Genomic DNA, 14,052 nt, shown 5'->3' on the forward strand with positions numbered 1-14,052 from the left:
TCCTTTTAGCATGGCTGAAGGGAGGTTCTACCATATTCATCACACCAGTCCATTCCTTTTAGCATGGCTGAAGGGAGGTTCTACCATATTCCTCACACCAGTCTATTCCTTTTAGCATGGCTGAAGGGAGGTTCTACCATATTCCTCACACCAGTCTATTCCTTTTAGCATGGCTGAAGGTAGGTTCTACCATATTCCTCACACCAGTCTATTCCTTTTAGCATGGCTGAAGGGAGGTTCTACCATATTCCTCACACCAGTCCATTCCTTTTAGCATGGCTGAAGGGAGGTTCTACCATATTCCTCACACCAGTCTATTCCTTTTAGCATGGCTGAAGGGAGGCTACATAATATTCCTCACACCAGTCGGTAGAAAATCGTAAAATCGTAATGTCCATGTTACTATAAAGTGTACCCTATGTACACTATAGTCCAGCAGGGGGAGCCATCCTTGACTAGTACTAGTATGGGTGTATGTTTCTCCTTCGTGAGTGTTAAGCTCGCAAGCATTACTGTGTGTGTGTGTGTGCGTGCGTGCGTGCGTGCGTGCGTGCGCGCGTGTGTGCGGGTGATATACCGTATATGCCTTATCCCGGGGTATTTTGAAATACCGCTGAAATTATTGTCTTGATATTCTGATTATTTTCTTGATATGATCGTCCCATACTGATCTCTCTCTCTATCCGGATCCCGTGTGTATGAATATTAATGTTAACTACCCCGTCGTCAGCCGTCTGCTGTAAAAAGCAGCTCTATCTGTGATTTCCCCCAGGACACACACACACACACACACACACACACACACACATACACACACACACAGAGTAGGATACACTGTTTGCTGTGATCCACAACAGGAGCTTAAATTCGGTGAACAAACTATTGAATATGTTTTATCCCTGTCAATTACCCCCTTCTCTCTGTACAGTTCTTCCTCCATACTAAACTATACAGGATCAGGACGTGTACAATACAGGGTAGCCTAGTGGTTAGAGCATTGGACTAATAACCGAAAGGTTGCAAGTTCAAACCCCCGAGCTGACAAGGTACAAATCTGTTGTTCTGCCCCTGAACAGGCAGTTAACCCACTGTTCCTAGACCGTCATTGGAAATAAGTATTTGTTCTTAACTGACTTGCCTGGTTAAATAAAGGTAAAATAATAATGGCACTCTATGACCCATGTGAAGTGCACAACTTTTGACAAGGGCTCATAGGATTGTGTACTATATGTTGGGGATAGAGTACCATTTGGGATCTAACTTTACACACTGGCCCAGGTTAACCCTTTACACACTGACCCGTGTTAACCCTTTACACACTGGCCCGTGTTAACCCTTTACACACTGACCTGTGTTAACCCTTTACACACTGGCTCGTGTTAACCCTTTACACACTGGCCCAGGTTAACCCTTTACACACTGACCTGTGTTAACCCTTTACACACTGACCTGTGTTAACCCTTTACACACTGACCTGTGTTAACCCTTTACACACTGGCCCGTGTTAACCCTTTACACACTGGCCCAGGTTAACCCTTTACACACTGACCTGTGTTAACCCTTTACACACTGACCCGTATTAACCCTTTACACACTGGCCCAGGTTAACCCTTTACACACTGACCCGTGTTAACCCTTTACACACTGGCCCAGGTTAACCCTTTACACACTGACCTGTGTTAACCCTTTACACACTGACCTGTGTTAACCCTTTACACACTGGCCCGTGTTAACCCTTTACACACTGGCCCAGGTTAACCCTTTACACACTGACCTGTGTTAACCCTTTACACACTGACCCGTGTTAACCCTTTACACACTGGCCCAGGTTAACCCTTTACACAACTGACCCGTGTTAACCCTTTACACACTGGCCCAGGTTAACCCTTTACACACTGGCCCGTGTTAACCCTTTACACACTGGCCAGTGTTAACCCTTTACACACTGACCTGTGTTAACCCTTTACACACTGACCCGTGTTAACCCTTTACACACTGGCCCAGGTTAACCCTTTACACACTGGCCCATGTTAACCCTTTACACAAAGGCCCAGGTTAACCCTTTACACACTGGCCCGTGTTAACCCTTTACACACTGGCCCAGGTTAACCCTGTACACACTGGCCTGTATTACCCCTTTACACACTGGCTCAGGTTAACCCTTTACACACTGGCCCGTGTTAACCCTTTACACACTGACCCGTGTTAACCTTTTACACACTGGCCCAGGTTAACCCTTTACAAACTGGCCCGTGTTAACCTTTTACACACTGGCCCGTGTTAACCTTTTACACACTGGCCTATATTACCCCTTTACACACTGACCTGTGTTAACCTTTTACACACTGACCCGTGTTAACCTTTTACACACTGACCTGTGTTAACCCTTTACACACTGGCCCGTGTTAACCTTTTACACACTGGCCCAGGTTAACCCTTTACACACTGGCCCAGGTTAACCCTTTACACACTGACCCATGTTAACCCTTTACGCACTGGCCCAGGTTAACCCTTTACACACTGGCCCGTGTTAAACCTTTACACACTGACCCAGGTTAACCCTTTACACACTGGCCCATGTTAACCTTTTACACACTGGCCCAGGTTAACCCTTTACACACTGGCCCAGGTTAACCCTTTACACACTGGCCCGTGTTAACCCTTTACACACTGGCCTGTATTACCCCTTTACACACTGACCCGTGTTAACCCTTTACACACCGCCCCGTGTTAACCCTTTACACACTGGCCCGTGTTAACCCTTTACACACTGAACCGTGTTAACCCTTTACACACTGACCCGTGTTAACCCTGTACACACTGGCCCGTGTTAACCCTGTACACACTGGCCTGTATTACCCATTTACACACTGGCTCAGGTTAACCCTTTACACACTGGCCCGTGTTAACCCTTTACACACTGGCCCAGGTTAACCCTTTACACACTGGCCCGTGTTAACCCTTTACACACTGACCCGTGTTAACCCTTTACACACTGGCCCGTGTTAACCCTTTACACACTGACCCGTGTTAACCCTTTACACACTGGCCCGTGTTAACCCTTTACACACTGAACCGTGTTAACCCTTTACACACTGGCCCAGGTTAACCCTTTACACACTGGCCCGTGTTAACCCTTTACACACTGACCCGTGTTAACCCTTTACACACCGGCCCGTGTTAACCCTTTACACACTGGCCCAGGTTAACCCTTTACACACTGACCCGTGTTAACCCTTTACACACTGACCTGTGTTAACCCTTTACACACTGGCCCATGTTAACCCTTTACACACTGAACCGTGTTAACCCTTTACACACTGGCCCAGGTTAACGCTTTACACACTCACCCGTGTTAACCCTTTACACACTGACCCGTGTTAACCCTTTACACACCGGCCCGTGTTAACCCTTTACACACTGGCCCAGGTTAACCCTTTACACACTGGCCCGTGTTAACCCTTTACACACTGGCCCGTGTTAACACTGGCCCAGGTTAACCCTTTACACACTGGCCCAGGTTAACCCTTTACACACTGGCCCAGGTTAACCCTTTACACACTGACCCATGTTAACCCTTTACGCACTGGCCCAGGTTAACCCTTTACACACTGGCCCGTGTTAAACCTTTACACACTGACCCAGGTTAACCCTTTACACACTGGCCCATGTTAACCTTTTACACACTGGCCCAGGTTAACCCTTTACACACTGGCCCAGGTTAACCCTTTACAAACTGGCCCGTGTTAACCCTTTACACACTGGCCTGTATTACCCCTTTACACACTGACCCGTGTTAACCCTTTACACACCGCCCCGTGTTAACCCTTTACACACTGGCCCGTGTTAACCCTTTACACACTGAACCGTGTTAACCCTTTACACACTGACCCGTGTTAACCCTGTACACACTGGCCCGTGTTAACCCTGTACACACTGGCCTGTATTACCCATTTACACACTGGCTCAGGTTAACCCTTTACACACTGGCCCGTGTTAACCCTTTACACACTGGCCCAGGTTAACCCTTTACACACTGGCCCGTGTTAACCCTTTACACACTGACCCGTGTTAACCCTTTACACACTGGCCCGTGTTAACCCTTTACACACTGACCCGTGTTAACCCTTTACACACTGGCCCGTGTTAACCCTTTACACACTGAACCGTGTTAACCCTTTACACACTGGCCCAGGTTAACCCTTTACACACTGGCCCGTGTTAACCCTTTACACACTGACCCGTGTTAACCCTTTACACACCGGCCCGTGTTAACCCTTTACACACTGGCCCAGGTTAACCCTTTACACACTGACCCGTGTTAACCCTTTACACACTGACCTGTGTTAACCCTTTACACACTGGCCCATGTTAACCCTTTACACACTGAACCGTGTTAACCCTTTACACACTGGCCCAGGTTAACGCTTTACACACTCACCCGTGTTAACCCTTTACACACTGACCCGTGTTAACCCTTTACACACCGGCCCGTGTTAACCCTTTACACACTGGCCCAGGTTAACCCTTTACACACTGGCCCGTGTTAACCCTTTACACACTGGCCCGTGTTAACACTGGCCCAGGTTAACCCTTTACACACTGGCCCAGGTTAACCCTTTACACACTGGCCCGTGTTAACCCTTTGCACACTGACCCGTGTTAACCCTTTACACACCGGCCCGTGTTAACCCTTTACACACTGGCCCAGGTTAACCCTTTACACACTGGCCCGTGTTAACCCTTTACACACTGGCCCAGGTTAACCCTTTACACACTGGCCCGTGTTAACCCTTTACACACTGGCCCGTGTTAACCCTTTACACACTGGCCCGTGTTAACCCTTCACACACTGGCCCAGGTTAACCCTTTACACACTGGCCCAGGTTAACCCTTTACACACTGGCCCGTGTTAACCCTTTACACACTGACCCGTGTTAACACTGGCCCAGGTTAACCCTTTACACACTGGCCCAGGTTAACCCTTTACACACTGGCCCGTGTTAACCCTTTACACACTGACCCGTGTTAACCCTTTACACACTGGCCCGTGTTAACCCTTTACACACTGGCCCGTGTTAACCCTTTGCATATTGGCCAGTGTTAACCCTTTACACACTGGCCTGTTATAACCCTTTACACACCGGCCCGTGTTAACCCTTTACACACTGGCCCAGGTTAACCCTTTACACACTGGCCCAGGTTAACCCTTTACACACTGGCCCGTGTTAACCCTTTACACACTGGCCTGTGTTAACCCTTTACACACTGACCCGTGTTAACCCTGTACACACTGGCCCGTGTTAACCCTGTACACACTGGCCTGTATTACCCCTTTACACACTGGCCCATGTTAACCCTTTACACACTGGCCCAGGTTAACCCTTTACACACCGGCCCGTGTTAAGCCTTTACACACTGGCCCGTGTTAACCCTTTACACACTGGCCCAGGTTAACCCTTTACACACTGGCCCGTGTTAACCCTATACACACTGGCCCGTGTTAACCCTTTACACACTGTCCCGTGTTAACCCTTTACACACTGGCCCGTTTTAACCCTTTACACACTGGCCCAGGTTAACCCTGTATACACTGGCACGTGTTAACCCTGTACACACTGGCCTGTATTACCCCTTTACACACTGGCCAAGGTTAACTCTTTACACACTGGCCCAGGTTAACCCTTTACACACTGGCCTGTGTTAACCCTTTACACTCTGGCCCAGGTTAACCCTTTACACACTGACCCGTGTTAACCCTTTACACACTGGCCCAGGTTAACCCTTTACACACTGGCCCGTGTTAACCCTTTACACACTGGCCCGTGTTAACCCTTTACACACTGGCCCGTGTTAACACTGGCCCAGGTTAACCCTTTACACACTGGCCCAGGTTAACCCTTTATACACTGGCCCGTGTTAACCCTTTGCACACTGACCCGTGTTAACCCTTTACACACCGGCCCGTGTTAACCCTTTACACACTGGCCCAGGTTAACCCTTTACACACTGGCCCGTGTTAACCCTTTACACACTGGCCCAGGTTAACCCTTTACACACTGGCCCGTGTTAACCCTTTACCCACTGGCCCGTGTTAACCCTTTACACACTGGCCCGTGTTAACCCTTCACACACTGGCCCAGGTTAACCCTTTACACACTGGCCCAGGTTAACCCTTTACACACTGGCCCGTGTTAACCCTTTACACACTGACCCGTGTTAACACTGGCCCAGGTTAACCCTTTACACACTGGCCCAGGTTAACCCTTTACACACTGGCCCATGTTAACCCTTTACACACTGACCCGTGTTAACCCTTTACACACTGGCCCGTGTTAACCCTTTACACACTGGCCCGTGTTAACCCTTTACACACTGGCCCGTGTTAACCCTTTACACACTGGCCCGTGTTAACCCTTTACACACTGGCCTGTTATGACCCTTTACACACCGGCCCGTGTTAACCCTTTACACACTGGCCCAGGTTAACCCTTTACACACTGGCCCAGGTTAACCCTTTACACACTGGCCCGTGTTAACCCTTTACACACTGGCCTGTGTTAACCCTTTACACACTGACCCGTGTTAACCCTGTACATACTGGCCTGTATTAGGGCTTTACACACTGGCCCAGGTTAACCCTTTACACACTGGCCCGTGTTAACCCTTTACACACTGGCCCAGGTTAACCCTTTACACACTGGCCCGTGTTAACCCTTTACACACTGGCCCGTGTTAATCCTTTACACACTGGCCTGTGTTAACCCTTTACACACTGGCCCAGGTTAACCCTTTACACACTGGCCCGTGTTAACCCTTTACACACTGGCCCGTGTTAACCCTTTACACACTGACCCGTGTTAACCCTTTACACGTTTTAAGAGAGAGCGCTGTAATAAAGGCCGGCGTGCGGGATACCTGACGAGACTACACCGGCGTGTGGATAAACCTCTATGTTCTATTGGCTAATGTGCAATCAATGAAGAATAAACTGAACGAGATTCGTTCAAGACTATCCTATCAATGTGATCTGAATAACTGTTTCTAGTGTTGAAAGTTTCCAAGACATCAAGTGGTCTCGATTATTGGGAAATTGAAAAAATATGGAACTACCTAGAATTTGCCTAGAGCTGTCCATCCAACCCAAACTGAGCACCCGGGCAAGTAGGACCCAATTACCACTCTGACAGAACTCTGACAGAAAGGCCACTCATAAAATAGCCTGACTACAGTTTGCAACTGCACATGGGGGCAAAAATGGTACTTTTTGGAGAAATGTCCTCCGGTCTGATGAAACAAAAATAGAACTGTTTGGCCATAATGACCATTGTTTTGTTTGGAGGAAAAAGGGGAGGCTTGTAAGCCGAAGAACACCATCCCAACTGTGAAGCACGGGGGTGGCAGCATCATGTTGTGGTTGTGCTTTGCTGCAGGAGGGACAGGTGCACTTCACAAAATAGATAGCATCATGAGAAGGAAACTGATATGGATATATTGAAGCAACATCTCAAGACATCAAACAGGAAGTTAAAGCTTGGTCACAAATGGGTCTTCCAAATGGACATTGACCCCAAGCACACTTTCAAAGTTGTGGCAAAATGGCTTAAGGACAACAAAGTCAAGGTATTGGAGTGGCCATCACAAGTTCTGATCTCAATGCTATTAAACATTTGTGGGCAGAACTGAAAACACATGTGCGAGCAAGGAGGCCTACAAACCTGACTCAGTTACACCAGCTCTGTCAGGAGGAATGGGCCAAAATTCAACCAAACATATTGTGGGAAGCTTGTGGAAGGCTACCCGAAACATTTTAACCAAGTTAAACAATTTAAAGGCAATGCTACCAAATACTAATTGAGTGTATGTACACGTCTGACCCACTGGGAATGTGATGAAAGCTGAAATAAATAATTCTCTCTACTATTATTCTGACATTTCTTAAAATAAAGTGATATTCCTATCTGACCTAAGACAGGGAATTTTTACTTGGATTAAATGTCAGGAATTGTGAAAAACTCAGTTTAAATGTATTTCGCTAAGGTTTATGTAAACTTCCGACATCAACTGTATCTACACGTTTCAAGCAGTCCACCATAGTCCCTGTGTTGAGAACGCCAAGGTAACCTGTCTAAATGACTATTGCCCCTTGGCACTTACATCTGTAGTCATGAAATGCTCCTGAACAGCAAATACCCCCAAGCCATATGACTTCTGAACTGTTAATGAAATGGCTACCCGGACTATTAGCAAGCCTGTAGCATCATACCTCCTTTGTAGCTGTCTATTTACCACCACAAACTGATGCTGGAACTAAGACCGCACTCAATGAGCTGTATTAGGCCAAAAGCAAACAGGAAAATGCTCATCCAGAGGCGGCGCTCCTAGTGGCCGGGAACTTTAATGCAGGCAAACTTAAATCAGTTTTACCTCATTTTTATCAGCATGTTAAATGTGCAACCAGTGTGAAAACATTTTTAGACAATGTTTTGCACCGACTCTCTTGCTCTGGCTCTATGCAAACTCACTGAACTCTACCCACTCACATACTACAATGATACTCCAACAAACAAACAAACACACACACACACACACACACACACACACACACACACAAACACACACAAATAGAAATGCTGAAGGTGCCAGATGTATGAAAATGAGAAGAACAGGGATAGGCCTACCTCTCGTTGGCTTGAGCAGCTGTGTCTCCCGCACTATGCACACAGTTGTACGCAGTTACATGCATACAAGTTTGATAGGCTACAGAACTGAAGTAGAGGACTCATCAATTCAGTCACAACAGATTAGATATTTTTGGGAATAAAACTGTGTGTTAACAACATTAGTGAACCAGCGGTTTTCTGACCGATGCTTGATTTGGATGGTTTGGGCTCCCACGAACCGGACCGATGCACTTGTAATATTAAACATTTCAACCCACAGAACGATGTATTGGTGAATTGTTGCATCCCTATTAATTCAAAGGTTATACGAAGAAAGGTCCTTAAAAAAATGCTTATCTGTGACATCACAGGCTGGAATAAAATTCAGAAAAAGAGATTTTCTAAAAACCTGAGTTTCTTGCCAGAGGGAGGGACTTTTCTTGCTCCCCACGTCATTGCGAATCTCATTGTGTTTTTCTTTTTTCTTTTGATGATGTCATCGGGTAGAACTTTTAAACGTTATATTTTGTTCTAATACATTCGCCGTATTCACATATGTAGACATGGGTATTGTGCTATGATAATGAAAATGAAGTTGAAAAGGTTGTGCCTTTTAGAAATCAAGAAAATGAACAAATAAGGATCAATTTGTCACTTCTCCCATGAACTTCCCGAGCCCCGGTCTGATCTGTCCAGTCGACTTCGCAAAGCATTCTCGGAAGTAGAAGCCTTCTTTTCGCTTGAACCTCTGGGTTTAGAAACTCTGTGTCCTAACTGCCCTGTATGTTTTGTCTTTTGGACTCCATGTCCCAGCAGCCTCCTCTTCTACCAGAGACCCAGCAGGCAGAGGAGACTCCGGGAAGAAGACTCTGATAGTAGTCCCCATCGCCTGCCTCAGCCCCTACCAGACTAAGTAAGACAGTTTGTGTGTTTGTGTCAGCCTAATCTATCTCAAGACTGTGAGTGAGTGTATCAATCACCCAAAAGACTGATGTCACGGATGTCTTTTCAAACTACACTTACCAAGTATATTTTATTGGTCATATAGACATGGTTAACAGATGTTATGGAATTTGTTAGATATTAGGTTTTGTAGTATAATCGTTAGATATTACCTGTTAGATACTGCTGCAATGACGGATCAAGAAGCATAAGCATTTCGCTACGCTCACAATAACATCTGTGTATGTGACCAATAAAATGTGATTTGATTTGATGTGACTAACAACACTGATCCAGGAATTGCTGTTGTTTAGCACTTTCCAAAAACTTGAAAAGTGCTGAATATGATGGTTTAACTTGATCTCTCAGTGAACAACAGTTTTCCTACTGTGTGTGTGTGCGAGTTTGTGTGTGTGTTATTCCATTTACATAGAAATGAAATGCACCAGGTGCTCTGGGCTCTATGGTGTTAGTACCAGGCAGGTAGAGCTGAGTTTTTATAGGACACCACTGAGATTCTGATTCTGTTATTCATACTGGAGGGGTTTAGACTATGATCCCTTCCTCTTTCTCTCTCTCTCTCTGTCTCTACGTCTCTCTGTCTCTGTCTCTCTGTCTCTGTCTCTCTCTCTCTGTCTCTCTCTCTCTGTCTCTGTCTCTGTCTCTGTCTCTCTCTGTCTCTGTCTGTCTCTGTCTGTCTCTCTCTCTGTCTATGTCGGTCTCTGTCTGTCTCTCTCTGTCTCTGTCTGTCTCTCTGTCTGTCTCTGTCTCTCTCTCTGTCTCTCTGTCTCTGTCTCTCTCTGTCTCTGTCTGTCTCTCTGTCTCTCTGTCTCTCTGTCTCTCTGTCTCTCTGTCTCTCTGTCTCTGTCGCTCTCGGTCTCGCTCTCTCTCTCTCTGGATCTCTCTCTCTGTATCTGTCTGTCTGTCTCTCTCTCTCTCTCACTGTCCCCATCTCTCTGTCTCTCTGTCTCTCTGTCTCTCTCTGCCTCTCTCTCGCCCTCGCTCTCTCTCTCTCTCTCTCTCTCTGTATCTGTCTGTCTGTCTCTCTCTCTCTCTCACTGTCCCCGTCTCTCTGTCTCTGTCTCTCTCTACCTCTCTCTCACTCTTCTCTCTCTCTCTCTCTCTCTCCTCTCTTTTTCTTTTAATTTGATACTATTCCCTTCTTTCTCATTTCATTAAAGTATGTAACTGTCTGTTACTGGTGGTGAAGAGAGCAGAGTGGGGATTATAGACCCTCTGTTCTCCGTATATAAAGGGTTTGGTAATTAGTTCTGGGGTTTCTGTACACTATTGGAAATAGAGGATAAACACACACACATATACACACACACAGTACACCACACACACACAGCTGTTCTTGTGATTGGGCTGCCAGAGTTATGGTGTGAATATTCCCCAACAGCTCCATTATAAACAGCAGCAGGGAAACAGCAGACCGCTGCACAAACACAAACTATCCTGCTGCTGTTTCAAAGCCACAATCTGGGATTTGGTTGTCAGCAAAAACGCTGCAGATCGGGCTGCAGAAATGTAATCACTCTTAAATTAATAGACACAGCTATGGATGCAAGGATTGACCATCCATGATATCAACAATATACATTTAACCATGTGTTGAGGCTACAGTGCCTTCAGAAAGTATTCATACCCCTTGACTTATTCCACATTTTGTTGTTACAGCCTGGATTCAAAATTGATTAAATATATATTTTACCCTACACACAATACCCCATAATAACAAAGTGAAAACATGTTTTTAGAAATGTAGCAAATGTATTGAACATTAATTACAGCAATATCTAATTTACATAAGTAATCACGTCACCCCCCTGAGTTAATACATGTTAGAGTCACCTACGTCAATGATTACAGCTGTGAGTCTTTCAGGGTAAGTCTCTAAGGGCTTTCCACACCTGGATTGTACAATATTTGCCGTTTATTATTTTCAAAACTCTTCAAGCTCTGTCAAATTGATTGTTGATCATTGCTAGACAGCCATTTTCAGATCATTCCATAGATCTTCAAGCAGTTTTAAGTCAAAACTGTAACACACCCACAAAATTCACTTGTCTTTTTGGTAAGAAACTCCAGTGTAGATTTGGCCTTGTGTTTTAAGTTATTGTCCTACTGGAAGGTGAAATCCTCTCCCAGTGTCTGGTGGAAAGCAGACTGAACCAGGTTTTCCTCAAGGATTTTGCTTCCATTCTGTTTATTTTTTTTATCCTGAAAAACTCCTCAGTCCATAACGATTACATGCATACCCATATCATGATGCAGCAACCAATACAGTATGTTGAAAATATGCAAAGTGGTACTCAGTAATGTGTTCTATTGGATTTGCCCCAAACATAACACTTTGCTTTCAGAACAAAAAGTTGAAAGCTTTGCCACATTTTTTACAGTATTACTTTAATGCCTTGTTGCAAACAGTATGCAATGTTTTGGAATATTTATATTCTGTAAAGGCTTCCTTCTTTTCACTCTGTCAATTAGGTTAGTATTGTGGAGTAACTACAATGTTGTTGATCCATCCTCAGTTTTATCCTATCACAGCCATTAAACTCTGTAACTGTTTTAAAGTCACCATTGGCCTCATGGTGAAATCCTTGAATGGTTTCCTTCCTCTCCGGCAACTGAGTTAGGAAGGATGCCTGTATCTAGTGACTGGGTGTTTGATACACCATCCAAAGTGTAATGAATAACTTCACCATGCTCAAAGGGATATTCAATATCTGCTTTTTTCTTTTTACCCATCTATTGAAGTGTGCCCTTATTTGCGAGGCATTGGAAAACCTCCCTGGTCTTTGTGGTTCAATCTGTGTTTGAATGTCACTGCTCAACGGGGGGACCTTACAAGTATCTGTATGTGTGGGTTACAGAGATGAGGTAGTCATTCAAAAAGGATGTTTAAACACTATTATTGCACAAAGAGTGAGTCCATGAAACTTATTATTTGACTTGTTAAGCACATGTTTACTTCTGAACTTATTCAGACTTGCCATAACAAAAGGGGTTGAATACTTATTGAATCAAGACATTTCAGCTTTTCATTTTCTATTAATTCGTAAAAATGTCAAAAAACATAATTCCACATTGACATTATGAGGTATTGTGTTTTGGCCAGTGACAAGACATCTCAATTCTATCCAATTTAAATTCAGGCTGTAACACAACAACATGTGGAAGAAGGTAGTGGGTGTGAATACTTTCTGAAACCGCTGTATATAATGCTGGTTTATATTGTCTTTGTCTACAAACATTGGAGTAAAACAAGTTAATATTTTGGATTCTGTTGGGGTACGACAGTTGAACTTAGGTCATGAGGCATTTATAAATTATATTCTTCAAGAATCAATGGCTACATATCATACATGTATATGTCCAAAAATGGATGTGGGAACTTCTGATTGCTCCTTTAATGTAAAACTGAGTGGATTTCAAAATGCATCATTCAGGTGTTAGAAAACTGTCCTAGTCCTTTTTAGCCCTATGTGCCTTGGTCAAATGTAGTGCACTATATAGGGAGTAGGCTGCCACTTGGGGACGCACAACCTACTGAATTTTGTAGTTGCTGTGTAAACAAAGTTAACAGAAAGTAAAGTAGGTTACATGGAGATTATGGTGGAACTGGAAATGTAAACAATGCTAGTTTTCAGTGTTCTTCTTCTCCTTGTTGTTTATATTGGCTGTAGAGTGGGACAGAGGGCTGAGCTTATCTTAGCTGGAATGCTAGTGAATAAAAGGAATTCTGTAACATTTTATCTTATTGTACTCTCTCAACTGGTATTTACCATACCAGTTATTTACTATGTTAACAAACAACATGTTTCAACGAATACCAACATTTTGTTAGGTTACAGCCTTGTTCTAAAATCATCAATCACCAATATACAGACAATACCCCATAATGGCAAATCAAAAACAGGTTATGAGAAATTTTTGCAAACCCCCCCATCGCCAAACCCCCCAGAAATATCATATTTAAATAAGGATTAAGACCCTTTACTGAGTACTTTGTTGAAGCGCCTTTGGCAGCAATTGCAGCCTTGAGTCTTCTTGGGTAAAATGCTACAAGCTTGGCACACCTTTAATTGGGGAGTTTCTTCTCTGCTGATCCTCTCAAGCTCTGTCAGGTTGGATGGGGAGCGTCGCTGCACAGCTATTTTCAGGTCTCCCCAGAGATGTTCGATCAGGTTCTCCCCAGAGATGTTCGATCAGGCTCTGGCTGGGCCACTCAAGGACATTCAGAGACTTGTACCGAAGCCACTCTTGTGTTGCCTTGGCTGTGTGCTTAGGGTTGCTGTCCTGTTGGAAGGGGAACCTTCGCCCCAGTCTAAGGTCCTGAGCACTATGGAGCAGGTTTTCATCAAGGATCTCTCTGTACTTTGCTCTGTTCATCTTTGCCTTGATCCTGACTAGTCTCCCAGTCCCTGCCGCTGAAAAACAT

General features: G+C 44.9%; 1 protein-coding gene across 6 annotated transcripts in view; it reads left to right on the forward strand.

The window, feature by feature from the left end:
• Window positions 1–14,052, forward strand: part of LOC110509458 (replication protein A 70 kDa DNA-binding subunit) — a 77,038-nt gene that overhangs the window by 20,953 nt on the left and 42,033 nt on the right. For 3 of the 6 annotated variants that reach the window (XM_090226245.1, XM_090226247.1, XM_090226248.1), the window contains one exon: window positions 9,480–9,576. In XM_090226245.1, the coding sequence (XP_090082371.1) occupies window positions 9,480–9,576 (97 nt within the window). Of the gene's footprint in view, window positions 1–9,476; window positions 9,577–14,052 lie in introns of all 6 variants that reach the window. The other 3 variants (XM_090226244.1, XM_090226246.1, XM_090226249.1) reach the window with 1 other exon arrangement.

Source organism: Oncorhynchus mykiss, chromosome 29 (assembly GCF_057628025.1).
Source record: "Oncorhynchus mykiss isolate SJ-2025 chromosome 29, ASM5762802v1, whole genome shotgun sequence".
NCBI lineage: Eukaryota > Metazoa > Chordata > Actinopteri > Salmoniformes > Salmonidae > Oncorhynchus > Oncorhynchus mykiss.